At 39.7% G+C, this 20,591-nt stretch overlaps 1 protein-coding gene and 1 long non-coding RNA gene across 2 annotated transcripts in view; one reads left to right on the top strand and one right to left on the bottom strand.

The window, feature by feature from the left end:
- Positions 1-20,591, bottom strand: part of GALNT10 (polypeptide N-acetylgalactosaminyltransferase 10) — a 206,915-nt gene that overhangs the window by 22,277 nt on the left and 164,047 nt on the right. Inside the window, exons 8-11 of the mRNA XM_029583336.1 lie at positions 12,651-12,758; positions 11,651-11,872; positions 5,976-6,092; positions 1,519-1,668 (exon numbers count right to left, since the gene is read on the bottom strand). Of these exons, the coding sequence (XP_029439196.1) occupies positions 1,519-1,668; positions 5,976-6,092; positions 11,651-11,872; positions 12,651-12,758 (597 nt within the window). The remainder of the gene's footprint in view (positions 1-1,518; positions 1,669-5,975; positions 6,093-11,650; positions 11,873-12,650; positions 12,759-20,591) is intronic.
- Positions 1-20,591, top strand: part of LOC115079630 — a 76,678-nt gene that overhangs the window by 27,773 nt on the left and 28,314 nt on the right. The gene's annotated exons all lie outside the window — the stretch shown is intronic.

Below are 20,591 nucleotides of genomic sequence, written 5' to 3'. Positions count from 1 at the left end.
ATACACGAAGTGCTAGCAGTACAGGTGCTGAGTATCGTGGGCTGGCCTGCACACGAGGCAGAGCCTCATGGTGGCAGCAGTAGCAAGAGAGACCTGTTGACCCCGCCTGCATAGAAGTTGTATGTGTGTGAATGAAACCTGCCTGGGGGGGGGGGGGGTGGAGCAGGATGGATGTGTGTGTGAATGGGAACCTGCCCTTGGTGGGATGGATATACGTGTGTGTGTATGAGAATGGGAATGAGTGGTTGTGAATGTGAGTTGGTTGTGAATGACAGTTTTCTATGTGCCGTGCTCCTAGATAAATCAGCTGAAACTGGAGCTGTTTTTCATGCAACTGTTTCATCACCCCAAAGAACTCGGCCCTGCGTCTCAGGGCCGCATCTCAGGGTGGCTCCACTGTAATCAGGGAAGACCGCGACCCGACTACTTCGATACGTGAGAGGTCCCAATTCTCATGCCCGCCTGAGTATCTACTCTTTCGCTTGATAGTAGTGTAGCACCGTCCAAGTACGTGCAGAACACGGGCGTCCATAGCAAACATGTGCACAACTTGGACGTAAGCACACCGATGGCGGACGCACACGCTTTGTGCGCCTAGAATGAATGTTCGCGTTGTGTATGCGCGAATGTGTACACGGTTAACTCCAACATTGCTCTATGCTTCAACGGCAAGAGGAAATGTGGAAAAGAGGATTTGCATTCAGTCAGCAACCAACAAGGTAGCACAGTCTGGGTAAACAAGTAAGTGTGGGAGTAGCTTGCTTGTTGCGGCGGTTATTACCCCAAACCAATTAAGCCTGATACTTCACTTTCAATGTATATCCAGTGTAAATCTCTGCTTCAATGGCAGGGGGGGAATGAAGATAAGAGGATTTACATTCAGACAACAACCAAGGACTGAATTGCACAGTCTGGGTAAACAAATAAGCGTGGGAGTAGCTTGCTTGTTGCACGGCACGGGCCATCCATTGCTCCTTCCATGTGACAGGGGCTGACCAATGGCACCGGTAGCCCCTGTCACATGGTAAGGGCAAAAGCCACCTGCGCCATTTTGATTAGTGGCAGCACAGCCCAAGAGGGAAAGATCGCTCCCGGGACCCCACTGGACCACCAGGGCTCTTAGTAAGTCTTGGGGGGGGGGGGGTTATTTAAGTAGATTTGAAGGGTTGGGGGTGGGTTTTTTTTTTTCATGGAATATCGCCAAAAAAAAAACCAAGACGCCCTGTTGGAAAACATCTCTAGATAATAACACCAAAAAGACTTGGGTGGAACAATAATCCATCTAACCCAGCATGCTGCCTTTAACAGTATCAAGTGGTAATGGGTGCTTAGAGATAGTATGTGACAAGCAGGGCATGTGCAGATCGATCCATCTCCAATCATATCCTTTCGGGTTTTTACCAGTCATGGCTCAAGAATGGTTTGAACTCGGGTTATATCCTTCCCTGATTGATCTATCTTCTATAATCTGGTCTATTTCTTTCCTGTCTCATACTCTTTCCTCTTTTTTCAACTTACTTTGTTGTATCTCCATAGCTGGTTCCCTTTCATTCCATGACAGTCATAGAGGGTGACAGGGCTCTTTTGGGAAATGGCATCAAAACAAAATTTTTTTGTGTGGAGGGGATCCCCGGGCCGAATATCTTCACGCCAGCCAAAAGTGAATACCTGCAACAATATAGAACACTGCTTTGTAATGTAGGAAACAAAAAAGGGATCACTACCACAGAGATATATAGAACCAAGGGCAAAGGCATAGTGTAAAAAAAAAAAAAGATGGGAAGTAAACAGCTTTAATGAAAGAGTACTAATTGGTAAGGCCTGACTGTTTAGAATTGCTTTTAGATACTATTTTAGACTAGAAACTCAGTTTTATTTCTATTCTATTGTATAGGGATCATTGCCTCCTATTTGATTTGATTTTGGTTTGAATTTTTTGATGGTAATTTTATATGCAATAGTTTTAAATATGTTAATTTTAATACCGTACTATTGCTTTTATTTGAAATGTATTTTAGTCTTGCTTATGGTTTTTTTGTGTTTTATGTTTGTTTTATATTCTTAGGTTTTTTTCAAGCTCCATATGCTTAGAGGCTTAAAGCCATTTTTACATATCCCTGATTTTTGAAAGGTTGTGCAGACTATGATTTTACCACTTTTAGATTATTGTAATTTAACCTACATGGGGTTATGCGTTAAATGCACTACAAATACTTCAGAACACTACATCTCAGCTAATGTCAGGGCAAAAAAATAAGGGTTCACATTACCCCCATATTATATGGCCTTCATTAGTTACCAGTTGTGTCCTATGAAATTTCAGTTAGTACATAAGCTTTTGGGTTTTGACTCTCTTCCTTGGGTAAATACTCTTTTATGCACTTACAAGCCAATACGTACTCTCTGCTCTTCACAACGTGGTTTGTTGGATGTTCCATCAGTGTGGCAGGTGAGTCTGGCAGAAACCAGAGATAGCTTTTTCTATGGCAGCCCCTATGTTCTGGAACTAACTGCCAGAATGAATTGCTCAAAGATATTCCTATTGCAGCAGGTTTTTGATGAACTTTCAGCACGTAATTTATTTTTTTCAATCTATTTGTTTGTTTTACGCAGATTCTTTTAATCTGATTTTATGTTCTGAACAATCTTCTGTTTTAATGTTATTTTATTTCATGTGTTTTTTGATTTTGATTGATTAATCCATACATTGCCTAGGGTTTCGGTGTAGGTAATTCATAAATGCACAACAAACAAACATGGAGGGAAGGGAATTTTTCTAACTGCCCACATTGATACAACGTCCACAAGTACTTTTTACCTTTGGATTTTGTCTCAATTTTCAACATGTAAGCAGTGTATACTTTCACTTTAAAAATCTCAGGAAAATTACCTGCTTACACCTGCTATTTTGTGCTATTAGTTTGCATTTTTGAAAATTCAGACTATTTGCATAAGTGCAAGCTCCTCCCCAACTCTGCCCCTGGGAACACCTCTTCTCACTGTGTGTAGTGGTGTGATGTGCACAAATTTACCCCCACTCAGTGGAGGGCAATTTTCAAAAATCCCAACACACTGTTTTACTTATAGAATTAGCTTTGAAAATTACCCACATTTACAGATGATGTATTTTATATTTGATTGATGCCCACCTTGAGCAATTTTATGGTAGTTTTGAAAGTGAACAAATAATAAATACAATAAAACAAACAAAATAATAAACCAAAAACTCAACATGGCCATATTTCAGCAGACTGTCTACATCGGCATAAAAATTACAACTAGAAATAAAAACTCTAGTGAACTGTCTCTAGAAGACATATGCAGTGCCATTCAGGAGCACGACTATCCCACATTTTATTTGGTGAAACATCCTTCCAACAGAAGATTCATGGGGAAAGGACACATTCAATTCTTTAAATGGACATTGGCTAAATCACTTTGGAATAAAACTGTCATAGCCATTATTCAGTTTTGAATTTTATTCCTTTTCATGTCTATATATTTATTTTTTTTTACCCCCAATGCAGGCAGCTTGTTGAAATATAGCCATGTTGATTTTTTGGCGTTTGGTTTCATTATTATTGTGATTTATTTTTATGGATGTCTTGCTGGTTTTACTACCATTAAAGAAGTTTACTTCCCATATAGAACTTGCAATATACAGTTCTTACAGTTCTTTGTAAAAAAAAAAAAATTAAAACATTTCTAAAATTAATCAATAAATGCACTTGATAGAATTGCTCCATTTCTTATTATTGCTTCAAAAGATGGCAGCTGATGAGGTCTGCATTATGCTTCTATAATTAATTCAGTAAAGAGATTCTGAGTTACAAAAACTGCTGTCAACTTCAACTACAGCCATGTGGATTGCACAAGGCCAGATGAGCAATGTAATAGAAAAAGTAAAAATATTTTTCAATTTTAAGATTTTATGTAGCAAAGCAATTTATATGCATTTAAAAGCAATTTACATGTATTTAAAAGCAATTAAATTTGCCTGTCTTGGCATGGATAAAGTATGTGTGTAACTTGATTTCTCGCATGCTTTTGAGCATACATAAGAGAAACATTCTGGTAGAGGGAACTGGGAGCAGAGTTTAGATTTACATGCACATTTTAAATTTTAAAAGGTCTGTGTGGAAATCCACAGACACGAGTTATGTCATGCCAGGTGCAGACGCAAACTTTGTGCAGGGGCGTTTGTGTGCCTATTTTCAGAGAATTTTCAAAGCAAAAGTATTTGCGTACTTTTGCTTTGAAAATTTGTGGAAGGGCTGCAGATAACGTACCCTCAGACCTTCCCATATTGGAAAACTACCCTATAATCAATCCCATAAACATGCTGAGAGAGAGGTTACTAGTAATGGCATCAGTGACATAACAGCATGGCTCACGTCAGCACACGACTACTGCGCAGATTTACAATTCAAAGGAAGAAAAATAGCCATGAGTAGAGAAAATTGTTGTGGTTTCAGGATATTACATTGAACTGAGACATTATAATGCATATCTTCAAGGACATCCTATTAAACAAAGTGGCTCTTTGGATGTTAGTCGAATTGTGTCGAAGCGTTTCCGCATAACTGTTCAGAACAGAACATATCGTTAGCTTGATTATATATTTATATTGCTACTGACATTGATAACAACTTGGACTGTAATCATATTGGCTAACAATCACATAAACCCCCTGACCCCAAAATATGAACATGCAGTTGTAGTGAAAGAAATATTATTTATTTATTTTTATTTAGATTTTTTATATACCGGCATTCGAGACAGCAGTCACATCATGCTGGTTCACATAAAACAGGGGTGCAAAGTAAACATAACAATAACAAAGTGCTGAAAAGGCAGTTACATATAACAAGGTGATAAGAACTTGGCTTAGAGGAAGAGAAAGGACAGGTTATTAATTTACACATGCTGAGTATAGTGAGGCAGAGTATAGTGAGCTGAGTATAGTGAGGCAGAAGCATAATATGAAGTACAGCAAGGTAGTTAATCATGCATGTGCACTGATTTATTTTTTTTTTAATCACTTTCCAATGGCCACTGATCACATTCATTTTCAGTTGGGTAAATTCCAGGACCATGGTTGACCTTCACACACAGTTTGAAGCTAATTGCTCTACTTTAACACATTTTATTCTGCCTCCAGATGAATGGACAGATTGAGGAGAATAGAGGGAATAGCCCAGTAGTTAGAGCAGTGCGCTGTGAACCAGGGACGCCAGAGTTCAAAATCCCACTGCTGCTTCTTGTGACTTTGGCAAGTCACTTCACCTTGTGTCTATGCAAAAAAATACTTCATAAATGACTCCCTTAAATTATAAGCCCTCCAGGGATAGGAAAATACCTACAGTACCTGAACGTAATCCGCTTTGACGTGCCTGAAAAGCGGAATATAAATCAAGCGTTTTTTAAATGTGTTGAAAGCACTAAAAATCTTGTAATAAATTGCAGTAGGATAGAAGCCCAATACTGCATGTAAAACCTAAATCCCAGTGAAAATAGCAGAAAATATTTCCTGCTCAAGAGGCAGCATTGTGACTTTGAGAGAGATGCTTGCATTTATTATATCACTCTAGGAGAATGAGGCCTTGCACAAAGACCGATTCATTACTTGTCTTGCAAGTCATTTCCTTGCTCTGGCCCTGTTGAATATTCTAAGTGTTCTGGAACAGTGGTTCCCAAAACCTTTTACATCTCGCAGCCTCTGGATAAGTGATGAAAACAATCAGATATGCTATTCTGAAATAAAATCAGTCTAGTGTAGTTAATAGACAAAGAAATTGCACATTTATTTTTACTACAAATAGTGATGATTGTAAAATAAACTGCGGAGTCTGTAAGGGTTTAACTATGTTCTGGACGGCATCTTCCATGCTGTTTAAAAGCAGTTTTCATGACTCACTGGGGCTTGACTTCAATAGAAGCTCGATAACAAGCAAGGAAGATTATAAGACAAATACCTGCATGCTTCCCCAAGCAGCTTCTCCTTTGCCCTTTACACAGGGCTCCAGCTTCAGCACAGAACCCGCAGCACCGTGTTTCGTGTCAACACACAGACCTGTTCCCACGTTACGGATCTACAAAGATTAGGGTAAGGGATAATCTGTGGTTAACATCCTTACCAAAGGAAAAAATGATCACAAATATTGTTATGAGGTCCCCACATGCCATCCTACAGAGAGGTCCTGGATGCACACAGCCATGAGAGGCTGCTCTGATGGCCGTTTTGCAAATGTCCACAGAGCTCAGGGCTGAATTTCAGTGATCTGTTTCTGACAGGGGGGAGCAAGGTTAATCAGCTTTTACAGAGGAGAGAGGCAGAGAATGTAGTTTGGGCACTTGGCCTTTGGGTGACTGAAGGAGAAGCTGGAAATGTGTTTCCAGCAGGCAGAAGGGAAAAGAGGAACAACTGAACTCTGATTTCCAGCCACAGGTGAGTTTTTCTAGGTTGCCTGAGTAGCAGCTGATCAGTAAGAACCGTAATAAGCAAACTGATCTATTTTGTGCAATTCCCATGATGTCACTGAGTATGAAGCAGTGAGGTAAACAGTAGATTAAGACAGCAAAATAAAAATGGAGAGGTCCATATTCAAAAGCATTAAAGCTGGCTAACTCAGAAGCTAAAATGTATCAACACCACCAAAAAACAGTGATTTAATTAAATATTGTTCAACTGAATGGCAACTGTAGCTGCTCTGTTCACTGCATATTTTTGCTATTTTTTTCAAAATATTCTTTTAAAAATTTTTTTTATCAATTATGCTATGAATTTTCCAATGTAATCTCACTGCCTATACGACAAGTCGAATAATTTTTTTCTTTAATTTTAAAATATACTGTTTGGTTTTTTTTAAATAATTAGATTTAGGAGTAAGAGGAAAGTTTCATACATTGTGTAGGCGTCCCTGCACCATTCTTGCATAGTAATCATTTACTTCCCTCCGCCTCCATGCTCTATTTTGTGATTATTTTTCCATGTGTTTAAATTACTAATTTAAATATATTAAAGTCCCGTCATTTCGTAACATCCATGATGCGATGACACTGTGTGAAACTATTATTTTTTTTATTGTAACGATTCTACCTTCTTTCCAAAATGAATACCTTACAAGTCCTGCTTGTTGTGAATCTTACACTCGATTCCCGACACGTGTTTCAGACTAATGCGTCTTTCCTCAGGGGAATATTGCTTTAAGGTGAAAGTCCAATAGACAGGGTTAACCACGATGGTAATTTTGTGGTCCTACTGCCGTTTACGATGTCTCTCCTTCTGTGCCTCCCATGGTAGAATTTATTCGACTTGTCGTGTAGGCAGTGAGATTACACAGGAAAATTCACAGCATAATTGATAAAAAAAAAAAAACAAAAAACGTTTTAAAAAGAATATTTTGAAAAAAATAGCAAAAATATGCAGTGAACAGAACAGCTACAGTTGCCATTCAGTTGATCAATATTTAACTCAGAAGCTAGCCAGCTAATGAATATTTGCAGGGTCATGCATCAAAATGTGTTAGGTCGTTATCACGGGCATTAGGGCCCTAATGCCCACCATAACGCACGCATTTTCGCATCACACGCTGCAAATACGAATTTTGAATATTTGAAGGGGAGGAGTTGGGGGCGGGATCTATGAAAACAAGAGGCATTAATACAGCATGCGATAGCGTAATGCATGGTTTTAATGCTGGAAATAACTACACCTTTTTTTCCTGGCATTAAGCTGTGCGATATGAGTACTATGAGAGCCGTATAAAAAGAGTTTCTCTCTCGCTAGGAGCAGCTCATGGCATTTTGATGAATCTAGGCCTAAGTTAGGGGCATTACTGGGAGAATGCAAATTATTTATTTATTTATTTTATTTATTTAAAATTTTTATATACCGGCATTCATGTTGCAAACACATCATGCCGGTTTACATATAACAGGGGTGTACAGTAAACAATTCAATAACCTATTTGTGTAGAAGGAAGCAGTTACAAATAACAAGGTAATAGAACTGGGAGGAGAGAAGAAAAGAAAGAGAATAACATTAGGTTATTTATTTAAAGTGTTTTATATACCATACTCTACAAGGGGTCTTGATCGAGGCAGTTCACAAGGTTTCATGCATAAATTAAAACAGTCAGCTTGGAGTATGATAGTTCCTCATGAGAGGCTTCTAGGAAAAGTAAAAAGTCATGGGATAGGTGGCGATGTCCTTTCGTGGATTGTAAACTGGCTAAAAGACAGGAAACAGAGTAGGATTAAATGGACAATTTTTTCAGTGGAAGGGAGTGGGCAGTGGAGTGCGTCAGGGATCTGTATTGGGACCCTTTCTTTTCAATATATTTATAAATGATCTGGAAAGAAATAAGACGAGTGAGAATCAAATTTGCAGATGATACAAAATTGTTCAGAGTAGTTAAATCACAAGCAGATTGTGATAAATTGCAGGAAGACCTTGTGAGACTGGAAAATTGGGCATCAAAATGGCAGATGAAATTTAATGTGGGTAAGTGCAAGGTGATGCATATAGGGAAAAATAACCCATACTATAGTTACACAATGTTAGGTTCCATATTAGGTGCTACAACCCAAGAAAGAGATCTAGGTGTCATAGTGGATAACACATTGAAATCGTCGGTTCAGTGTGCTACAGCAGTCAAAAAAGCAAACAGAATGTTGGGAATTATTAGAAAGGGAATGGTGAAAAAAACGGAAAATGTCATAATGCCTCTGTATCGCTTCATGGTGAGACCGCACCTTGAATACTGTATACAATTCTGGTTGCCACATCTCAAAAAAGATATAATTGCGATGGAGAAGGTACAGAGAAGGGCTACCAAAATAAGGGGAATGGAACAGCTCCCCTATGAGGAAAGACTAAAGAGGTTAGGACTTTTCAGCTTGGAGAAGAGACGGCTGAGGGAGGATATGATAGAGGTGTTTAAAATCATGAGAGGTCTAGAACGGGTAGTTGTGAATCAGTTATTTACTCTTTCGGATAATAGAAAGGCTAGGGGGTACTCCATGAAGTTAGCATGTGGCACATTTAAAACTAATCTGAGAAAGTTCTTTTTTACTCAACGCACAATTAAACTCTGGAATTTGTTGCCAGAGGATGTGGTTAGTGCAGTTAGTATAGCTGTGTTTAAAAAAGGATTGGATAATTTCTTGGAGGAGCAGTCCATTACCTGCTATTAATTAAGTTGACTTAGAAAATAGCCACTGCTATTACTAGCAACGGTAACATGGAATAGACTTAGTTTTTGGGTACTTGCCAGGTTCTTATGGCCTGGATTGGCCACTGTTGGAAACAGGATGCTGGGCTTGATGGACCCTTGGTCTGACCCAGTATGGCATGTTCTTATGTTCTTAAAATACAAATCATGAAACAAGAACCATAAAAAGACAGACAATTACGAATCACATCTCATATGTGAGGCAAATGATGATAGACCTAATGCTATACTGCACTGCCAAAAGCTAATGAGAAAAGGTAAGTTTTCAAATTTTTCTTGAACTCTTAGTATTCGATGTTACTCGAAGTAAATCAGGGAGGGCATTCCAAAGGATGGGCCCAGTGACAGAAGGCAGCTTTCTGGTGAGATCAAGCCTTGCCAACTTAATTGAGGGGACATCAAGGAGATTTGTATTCATTGAGCAAAGATGTCTACTAGGTCGATTAAATGTGTAGACTAGAACATAACTAAATTGAAGATTTATTACATACAGGCCGATACAGTAAAGTCCGTGGGAGAGCGGGTGAACGCCTGCTCTCCCGGCACGTGCACAGGCCATTCTCCTGTGCGCGCATTTCTCTATTCAAATGAGGCCCGGCGGTATAAACAGGCAAAAGGAGGCGCTAAGGACACTAGAGTGTCCCTAGCGCCTCCTTTTGGACCGGAGTGGCGGCTGTCAGCGGGTTTGACAGCCGACGCTCAATTTTGCCAGCGTCGGTTCTGGAGCCCGCTGACAGTCACAGGCTCGGAAACTGGATGCCGACAAAATTGAGCGTTCGGTTTTCGACCCGACAGCCGCCAGCCGACTTGAAATTTATTATTATTATTTTTTTTTTTTTTACTTTTGGAAACTTTTGGGATCTCAGACTTAATAGAGCCATGATATTAAGTCGGAGGGTGCACAGAAAAGCAGTTTTTACTGCTTTTCTGTGCACTTTTCCGGTGCCCGAAGAAATTAGCGCCTTCTTTTGGGTAGGTGCTAATTTCTGAAAGCAAAATGTGCGGCTTGGCTGCACATTTTGTTTTCTGAATCACGTGGGAATACCTAATAGGGCCATAAATATGCATTTGCATGTTGTGGGCGCTATTAGGTTCGGGGGGGTTGGACGTGCGTTTTCGGCCCCTTACTGAATAAGGGGCACTGTATTGTATCGGCCCAATAGTAAGTTATGAATTAAAGAACTTTGTACTGTATGTGGAAAAGGACAGGAAGCCAATGTAGTGAATAGAGAGTAGGTGCTATGTGTTCGGCAACTCTGATTAGCTAGGGTGCGTGCTGTGCATTTTTAACTAGTTGCAACGGACATATGACATTAGCTGAAAGCTCCAGATATAGTGTGTTATAGTAGTCTAAACTTGTGAGAATTAAGGCCTGTAAGACTAGATGTTAATTGTTTGAGTATAAGAGAGGCTTTAAGAATTTCAATAGGTGAAAAATGAAGATTTAACAACTGAGGATGTTATGCAACATAGATAGTTTTGCATTCAAAATGACACCAAGATTGCTGGCCTTAGTGGTTATGGGGATAGAATAACAATTGACAGATTACTTGGCAGACAGCGTGAGGAATTAGGTATGGTGGATAAGTACAAAATTTCAGTTTTGAGGTGTTAAGTTTTAAACAGTTATAGATAGCCAAGTATTAACTGTTTCAGTTCATAGAGTGACAATGGAAAGGGTTTTTGGCCAGGATGTACTATAGGGGTTAAAGAATTGAATATCATCCGCATAGATTTTTAAATCTATACCTAGACCTACCAAAAGATGACAAAGGTTAAACAATAGGGCTGAAAAAGATGATCTCTGAGGGGCACCTGACAAAATAGTATACCAATTAAAGCTGTATATACCAATATTTATTTGCTGAGGACAATTGAGTAGAAATGAAGTAAACCATTTCAAGACCATAATCAGCGATTCCAAATGATTTTAAACATGAGAGTAAAATGTTGTGATCCAGAGCGTTAAATGCTGCAGATATGTCTAATAAAACTAAGATATAATCAATGTTTGAATCAAACCCTCGTGTTGTGGTATCAAAAGATGATAGTAGAATCTTCATACTGTGACCTTTTGTAAAACAGTGTTGGTTCGGGTGGAGAATGGCATTCTCGTTGAGTTAGCCAGCTAAGTTAAACAGCTATCTCCAATATTTAGAGTTAGCTGGATGACTTATCCGGCTAAGTCTGTCCTAAAGTTAGGTGGCTATATTTAGACGGCTAACTTTAAGATAGCTGGCTATAATCAATACTGCGGCTGTACTATTGAACATACCTCCAAAGTTAACTGGATAAATTTATCCAGCTAACTTTGCTAACCAGACCATGTCTGGATATGGACCTCGGTCTTCTTTCTCTCCTATTTTTTGAAAGTACTAAGAATTTTTTAAGTAAAATTTGCTCCCTGTGTTTACCTCTCCCCAAGCTGTTGCTGGTGGCTCCACAGGAGGGTAGTAGTTTGGAAGGTCCCAGGCAACCTCAGTCATGAACCACTTAAAACTCTTACAGTGTAGACTGTTACGAAGTTCTTTCTGTGAGGTGACATCTCCTGCTGAGAGATGGCGGTATTCAGGACGGCGCTGGTAAATATATTCCGCATATTCATCCATCCATACCTCAGCCACTCGCTTCAAATTCTGTCAAAAGAAAGCAAACTGATTACCCAAGATCTTAAAGCAGTGGGTTTAAACTTCTCAGCTGAGGACATCCTTTTAGCTTACAGGCAGTTTCCCCACATCTCACTGGGAATTAGATGGGAGTAAGGTAAATGTTGGATTAACCTCTTTAGAATTTTAGAAAATAAGTATATGTAAATCATGAAAGGATTTCTAAAACAGCAGAAAAATAGAAACATAAGATACTTAAAATAAACAGTTGAAGTTGTAAGGAAAAGGAAAACTCAGGAAAAGGAGCCTGTGATTAAAATCCCACCAAAAGTATTGAGGTATTTGAGGGGCACAATGTTTTAAAATGTGTTGTGTGGTTATAGAATGCACACACAAACCATTCCCGCATGCCTGATATAATTCAAAAGGCACCGAGTGGCAGGCGTCTTGAGGATCCTACAAGGGATTAGAAGCTTCTGAAGCCCCGGGCTAAAGAGGTCATCGGATGTGGTATGAGGGATCATAAAGACAGCATCAAGACCTTTGAGATCCTTGGCTGGCATCATTCTTTGGGGTGGTTTGATTTCAAGTGCTCTCCTTAAAGTGCATCACTAGAGGGAGCTGCTGTTCTTAAATTTAACAAAGTCTCCCTGAAGGACACCACCAGGACAGGGAAAGTGCTAAAAGTTTCTCCTCTCCCACAATATACATGCAAACCAGCATGCTTTCAAATTCCATCCTCTTTCAGTCGTGAGGCATTGAAACTTCCTGTCTACGTTCTATGAAACACAATAGGAGAGCGGCTTACCCTTGCTAGGCTGACGCCAACTGGAACCTTGTAGGGAACATACTTTCTGTAGATATGACCCACCCTGGAGCAGGGGATGTCCTCCATCTTCCCCCCACACATCCACACCTGAAAGATGAGGGAAAGCAGCATTTTTAGCAGGCCAGAATTTTCCATTTTTGCTACAATGAATACAAATGGAAGGCAGGTCTAGTAAGTCATTTTATTCCAAAGGAAGGGGGATTAGATTTTTTTAAATAAATTTAAAAATAGTAGTAGTATTGGAATCAAAGGAACTGGGGGCTGATAAATGTATTTATTATAAAGAGAGTTTATTATAGCTGTAGTAGGCTCCTTTAACCCTTAAGGGCTGATTTCCAGGATCTGTAGATAGGAGGCTACATCCTGCTGAAAATCAGCTCTCCTAAGGGTTAGAAGAGCTCAATGGGGAGGGAAATTTTGAAACTGCCTAGGAAGTTTCCTTTTGAAAATATGGTGACAGGCTGATGCTGTGGCAATTCTTTACCTCACGTATTTTGCAGGTACAAAATGGAAATCCCCCTGCCTACTAATCCCACTTTCAGCTTTTCCTTTTGTCCACATGGGGAAAAGTACATGCACAGTGGATAGGTTGCATGCTTTTCTCTGCATAGGGGGAGGCGGGATGCAATTTTCTTGAAAGGTTTTTCTTCATGGTTGAAAACACCGTTTGCCAGTGAAGCTAACTTTTGAAAATTGTCCCCTATCTATAAAAAATGTCCCTTTATAAGAAACATATGCACTTCACCAAGTGACTACATTTACCAGCTCAAATGGTGTGCGGCCCTAGAGGCCTTAGCTGGTTGTCCTTGCTGTGAAATAGCTGAGGCTTCTCCACCATCCGCCCCTATCAAAAGGGCTGGGATTACTGCCTCTGTAGCAACCCCTAGCCCTGGCCAGGTCAAGCAGCAGCCACTGGCCTAGGGAACTAAACTCAATCTCTCAAAAGCTAGTGTGCAGCACTGTCACCGAGTCATTGGGCTGGCGCTAGGGTGTCCTGTTCTAAGATGTGGTAGTTTCCGCTAAATTAACTGGGACCTGAGAACATGGTTGATGGTACTACTGGCTCACAATTCCTCTTTTCTTGGCTGTCTCCTAAACAGCTAACTGGGAATTATTCGAAAGGCACCAACTGATGTCTAGGGAATTAAGGAAAGTTACAGAGGATGGAAGACAGCTGACTCTTTTATCAGTTCCAAGTTAATTTAATAGGAAATACATATTTTTGTGAAATAAAACATACATCCCAATAGTACTTCATCCTTAAGCTTGCTCTTGTAAAAGTCAATGCCGCTTTAAATTAGTTTTCCAGTTTTCAGATACATTTCTACAATTCTATTAACAGCAAAAGCAGACATCAATTAGAAAAAACCCCAAACAAACCTGACGACAATTGTTGCAGAATGCAGTCCTAAGAAGCAACTGAAAACAGCAGCGGACCCTTGTAATCTACTGCACAGACCAGCAGGGCTGAGCCTGAGGTGCTGCAAGTTATGAGCTGGTCTTTTTGCTGCCAATAGCTTTCATATGGGCAAATTAGAACCAGGTTTCTGGTTTCAGTACATACAGTATGTTTCCTTTTGACTAAAATTGCACTGCACATGCAGTGGGAGCAAAGCAGTCTTGTGCCATTGATTTTGATTTGCTCAGTCTTACTGCAGGGTGGGGGCTGTCAAGACATGCTCTAGACTGGTGGCCATCCTATATTACTAGGCTCATGGATCTTCATTCTGGATGGGCATGGACAATACCCAATCTTTAAGGAGTTCAGATCATGCGTACATCTTAACCAAGAGCTATCATGAATTGTGCTCTATGCACAATAGCTTTCTAGCTGGTAAATCTTATTTTAATTTTGAAACTAAGATATTACTTCACCTAAAGAGCAGACTGTCATGCAGTTAAATATACATTCTGCTTCACAAAAGTAAACAATTTCATCAGCTATGCAACAATTTGTTTCATTACACGAGATTTAAGATTTGGTGGTACGACTTACTTTTAAGATCAAAGATCTGATTTCACAACCGCATGGGGGAGTATGTGAACAATATTATTTATTTAGGGATAAAATGTCTGGCAAGATCAGGTTTAGCACATGGTTAAGGATAAAGTCTCCCTAAGCGCTGGTGTTACTGCTAGCCATTGCCATTTACAGCGGGCTATGATTGATGCATTCCAGTTCTGTGCTGCTTCTCTGACATCAATTTCTGCCCTCTTTTCGATAAGGAAATCCTTGACAGAATAAATCTATGATCCTTTGATGGAAAGGATTCTGATGGAAATACAGGAAAATGTAATTTGCTTTCACCTCCCTGTGAATTTTTTTTTTTTTTTTGGTCAAGTCTATTTCTGGCAGTATAAGTTTCTTTTGAATCCTGAAGACATACTTGACCTGGATTTATCATCCAAAGTTCTCCTGGAGTCGCAACCATAACATTGTGTTATCTGAGAAAACTGCAGAATGAAGAAGACCAGGAGTACGTGAACTGCTATTAATCAAATTTACTTAGCTAATAGCCACTGCTATTAATTGCAAAAATAGCATGGGATCTTCTTGATGTTTGAGTACTTGCCAGGTTCTTGTGACCTGGTTTGGCCTCTATTGGAAACAGGATGCTGGGCTTGATGGACTCTTGGTCTGACCCAGCATGGCAATTTCTTATGTTCTAATGCATTCCTCACCACTAACCTAGATGACTTGTGTCCTCCCATTCAGAATTCAATGCATGAATACTCTTATTAGAATATGAATAAATATTTTAGCTAAGCTAGATATTCTGCACCAATGCCCATCTCAGAACATCTAGCATCAATTCTGCAACGCATGGTGTGGAGAGAGAAGGTGAAAATATATAGATTTTTTTTATTTTGGGGACTATATTGTGGCTTACCACAAACATATTACTTTGAAGATGGTCCAATCAGTTTTCATGGATTTTTAAGTGCTCTCCATGTTTTAAATCAGACTTAACCATCAACTTTCCTGACATGACCATTGCAATTATACTGCTATGAAGTCATAGCAATCATGATGACTGTCTCCTAGCTCATACTCTACCAGTGCAAAACTGAAAACAGTGATGAGAAATTGATCATAATGTCTAGAAGGGCATATGGTAGTTGGGTCACAATGAACTTTGTACATCCCGAATTCCATTCATTAAGATTGAAAATAAAACGTGACAAATGTTAGAACCACCCTCCAAATGAGTAACTCTCGGATCAATAAAATAAAAAATGTATTTACACAACTTTACGGTATTGTACAGTATTGAAAGACATAATAGCATTTGTTCGTGTCAACTGGTCTAGCTTGGATAAGTCCAAAGAAGGCTCATGATTCCTGATAGAAATAACTATAACATTTATATTACATTGTGGTATATGTTGGGGCTGGAGCTGCTGAATAGCCTGAAAGGATTATAGAAAGCATTTCTTTTTCTATTAAAAGTTATGCTTAATGGAGTTCTCCATTCATTGCAACACAGAAGAGACAAGGCACAAAAAAGTCTATTAGAATCCTAGAAAAACTGCAATCAATGTAATACATTTAATGGCACAAGTCTGTCCAGTTACAGGGCTATAAACTAACCCTTTCATGAGAATTCAAACAGGTAGACTCATCCCACTAAGTAAAAAAAAAAAAAAAAAATTAACCTAGAATTTAAAATGGGAGTGCATTATTGCTTTGCTTTAATTTTAATATTTCTTAAAGCAGTATTTCAAGACAGCATGTTCACAGCCATGTTCCTCTGGAAGCTGTATACAAAAACACAACAGTAACGCAGCTGGTTTAAGCTAGTGAATCACTCATATTCACTGGAATCAGACTTTTTTTGCCATGGACTGCACTTATTTGTTCAAATGTCTTGTGTCTTAATGTAGCTGAGCAACCCGAAATGGCAACGTATCTTTTGCTTGAAAAGTCACTATTGGGGCTCACCAACTATGGAAATTTAATCATGGGTCTCCAACTAAACACTCCTCAATATTTTAGAATTAATTTTATGCAAGTGTAAAACACTGCATAAAAATCACGATTTATATTTTGTTGCCCTATTACTGGGTTCTTGTTTTCTATATAAACATACTCATCTGGCCTTAGGCTATCTAACAAAGAATATATTTTAAGTCTTTTTTTTTTAATTACAAATAAAAATATTTCTACAAAGCAGGTGGTTTATATCTTAAGGTATGAAATTATCTGAAAGAACCAGCAATTTATCCTCAGGCCGGTGGCACTGGATATAATAAGTCAAGTAAAACCTTCCCTTTGGAAGCTGTGACAATTTCATAGGAAGAAAATGCAATGTTGTATTTCATGGGCAGCATTGCCAGGAAAGCATCTTTCCCAGTGAGACAGAAGCCTCATCCTGGTCCTACCTGTGAGATTTGCCCTCTCACTGGTAGATTGTGGAGGGGTCAAATCAAGTTCCTTTCCCATGTGACCCAACACAAAAGAGTCAGTTACTTTCTAAAAATGTATTTCAAAGGTATGGAGAGTTTCGGTGATATATATGCACAGAAACACAGTGCAAGAGAGCTGATGTTTCAATTTGCTATGCTAAGAAGCTGCTTATAAATCTCACATTTTTCCCTTATCGAGGAATCCGCATGCATGCACTGGTACAACACGCTGCTGCTAGAATTCAACCTGACATTTCCTAAATATTTTTTCCTTAGTTCTGGAAATTTAGTACGACAGAATCTGTGCGACATGAGTTATTTTATGATCGACTGATCCCAGAGGCAGAAGCAAGTGTTTTGTTTATGATTAAGCCTCCAAGTGAGGGCATCAAAATCACTGAGAGTTCTGCCGTTCCAAGCGCTGCAGCCTCACGGGTGCCACACTTCATGCCAACGAGCTGAGCAGACTCCAGCAGTAAAAAAAAAAACCTCAGCACTAACACACTGCGACAAAGCTAAGCCGTTTTGCTGTTTTACAGCCTCAAGGATTTCAATGTTTGCTAAGCTAAGCACTCACTACTTAATCGGCAAAGGGCCTGCTTCCCAGCACTGCAGTTCATTGCATTTCGTAATCTCCTAATCTGCTCGTTACGGTACTTGCAGGCCGATACAGTACAGTGCGCTCCTGCACACTGTTAACTCGCAATTGGACGCACGTTTTCAACGCGCTAGCTTTACCCCTTATTCAGTAAGGGGTAATAGCGTGTCGAAAACACGCGTTCAACCCCCCCGAACATAATAGCGCCCGCAACATGCAAATGCACGTTGATGGCCCTATTAGGCATTCCCGCGCGATTCAGAATGCAAAATGTGCAGCCAAGCCGCACATTTTACTTTCAGAAATTAGCGCCTACCTAAAGGTAGGCGTTAATTTCTCTGGGCACTGTGAAAGTGCACAGAAAAGCAGTAAAAACTGCTTTTCTGTGCACCCTCCGACTTAATATCATGGCGATATTAAGTCGGAGGTCCCGAAACTTAAAAAAAGTAAAAAAAAAAAAAAATTGAAATAGGCCTGCGGCTCGCGGGTTGAAAACCGGACACTCAATTTTGCCGGCGCAGGTTTCCAAACCCGTGGCTGTCAGCGGCCTTGAGAACCGACGCCGGCAAAATTGAGCGTCCGGCCCTAATTTAAATATTTTAGTTTACTGTATCGCGCGCACAGGACACTGGCCTGCGGGCGCTCGCCCCCTCTCCAGTGAACTTTACTGTATCAGCCTGTATGTAAATGTAAACTGGAAGTCAAATCTCATTTGTAAAAAGTTAGACTTTTTGGTAGTACTCAAAGTGATTTTTTTTTTTTTTTTTGGTGAATTTAATGTTAAACGTTGCTGGATTGTTGGGGGCTGACTACAGAGCAGAACATTCCAGTTGGCACCAGTGCAAGCTTTCTTATTGCCCTTAATATACATCAACCCTGTCCTCAAGGGAGTGTAAGATTAATTTAGTCCCTATTCCTGCTTAATCCTTAAAGCCCACCCCCAGCAACTTATTTCAACTTAGGTGAGTCCAGTGTTAGGGACAATTTAGAAAGTGGCTCCATATTAGGAGTCACTTTGAGTCCCAGGTCCTCGCAACCCCCAGAACAGCCAGGGGAAGGGAATCAGGAAGCCAATACTATTGTAGACCCCCCAGTAGACTCCCCCCCTTTGTGTTTATTGGGGGAGAATCTGATAGGGGGGAATACAAATCCTAGGGATAATATAAAGGATAATGTTATCACTAATAGCAAGATAATTCAATGCCCAGCTGTAATTTTTTAATCTATTAGTGAAGAACCGGATATAGAAATAGAACCAAATAATGTATCCTTAATAGATTTGTGGAAATTGAATGTTAGAATTGATAAAAAATTGACTAATTCTATATCTAAGATACATGCTTTCTCTGTGGAAACCAGAGATAAGTTTGTAGACTTGGATAGTAGAACTAAGAAAATCGAGCAAGTAGTGACAAACTTAAATCCATTAGTCACAAATTTGCAGGCTTCCAATGTTTCCTTCATCAAGGATAACCTCATGTTGCATAACAGGATTGAATTATTGGAAAATGAATCACGTTCATATAATTTAAGGTTGTTAAATTTTCCTTTTTCAAGGTTGATGTCGGCTTTTGAATTATATAAAAAATATGCAGCTGAGATCTTATCCTTTGATACTGATAAAATCCCTACAATTTCTAAGGTAAAATGTGTTTTTATTTGTATAAACTGTACTCCCTCAACATGACTTAGTTTTTGGGTACTTGCCAGGTTCTTATGGCCTGGATTGGCCACTGTTGGAAACAGGATGCTGGGCTTGATGGACCCTTGGTCTGACCCAATATGGCATGTTCTTATGTCTGTTAGGAGGTGGTGTTCAGGTGTTAGGAGGCGGTGATTGTGTTAGGAGGCGGTGTTCAGGTCAAGGGGAGGGAAAGTGCATGCGTGGATTTGCATTTTCCGGCAAACATCTACCTGCAGAAAAAAGCAGGGGCAAAAGCTCACGTCTACTTGTGCTTTGAGAATTGGAGCAAAGACAGCAAATACAAAGCACACGTGGTCTGTGTCCCAGTGCAGACAGTTTGAAAAAGAATTGCCCCCCCATAATGTAGGCTGGACTTAAAAATAAAGGTGGCAGCATTCAAAAGCTTTTACATGGATACAAAAATCTACCAGTGTAAAAAAACGTGGCTGAAAACTGCTCTCTCCCCTACACATGCGGGCATAAGTACGTGCGCTGTTTCGCAGTGGTGCGTACTTTTAGACACATAAAGCATGAGGGATTAGGTTGGGGGAGGGAACACACTCCTTGGGATTTCAAATCACTTCATGTTTTTTCAGGTGCAAAGTAGGTAGGGTAGAAGAGTACCCCATGGTGGGGGTGGCACCTGGAGTTTCCCTTTGTAAATGTGCATACAGGGTGGGTGGGTACTGCCTGCAAACACCATGGGCAGTATCAAAATTGCCTCCCCCCCCCCCCCCCCAAAAAAAAAAAAAAAAGGTTTGGATTGAATCACTGAGTCAGCCACTCTAAACTTTCTTTTTTCTTCAAGAAACACGTAACCGTGTGCCACACAACAAGGGTATAACTCCCTTGAGAAAGCTTTGCTTTACCAATCAATCAATCACATTCCTGCAGAAAGTTGATGTGTTAGAACCTTTTATGTAGTGCTGGGATTCTTTACAGCTTCTATAAAAAGAGTCACTTTCTCAACTCTATAAAATCTGGATGAATGGAAAAAAAAAAAGACGTGAGATGCATCAGGAAAACAAGGAGGGATAAAAACCCTAAAAGAGCAGGAAATAAAAAAAGACTGCCAAATTGGCAGAGGACGTGCAACATAAAACCAATGGGCATTTTTATCAACCGGGAAACATCTCTGTATCCAAACAGACAAACAGGAAAGCTGTTCACAGGCCATGCAGAGAAAGATGGCCAGATATACAACATTTTATCACTTCAACATTTTTCGCCA

This window comes from Rhinatrema bivittatum, chromosome 18 (assembly GCF_901001135.1).
Source record: "Rhinatrema bivittatum chromosome 18, aRhiBiv1.1, whole genome shotgun sequence".
Classification (NCBI taxonomy): domain Eukaryota; kingdom Metazoa; phylum Chordata; class Amphibia; order Gymnophiona; family Rhinatrematidae; genus Rhinatrema; species Rhinatrema bivittatum.
The sequence above is the reverse complement of the archived record's forward strand: the minus strand, read 5'-3'. Positions and strand labels throughout refer to the sequence as shown.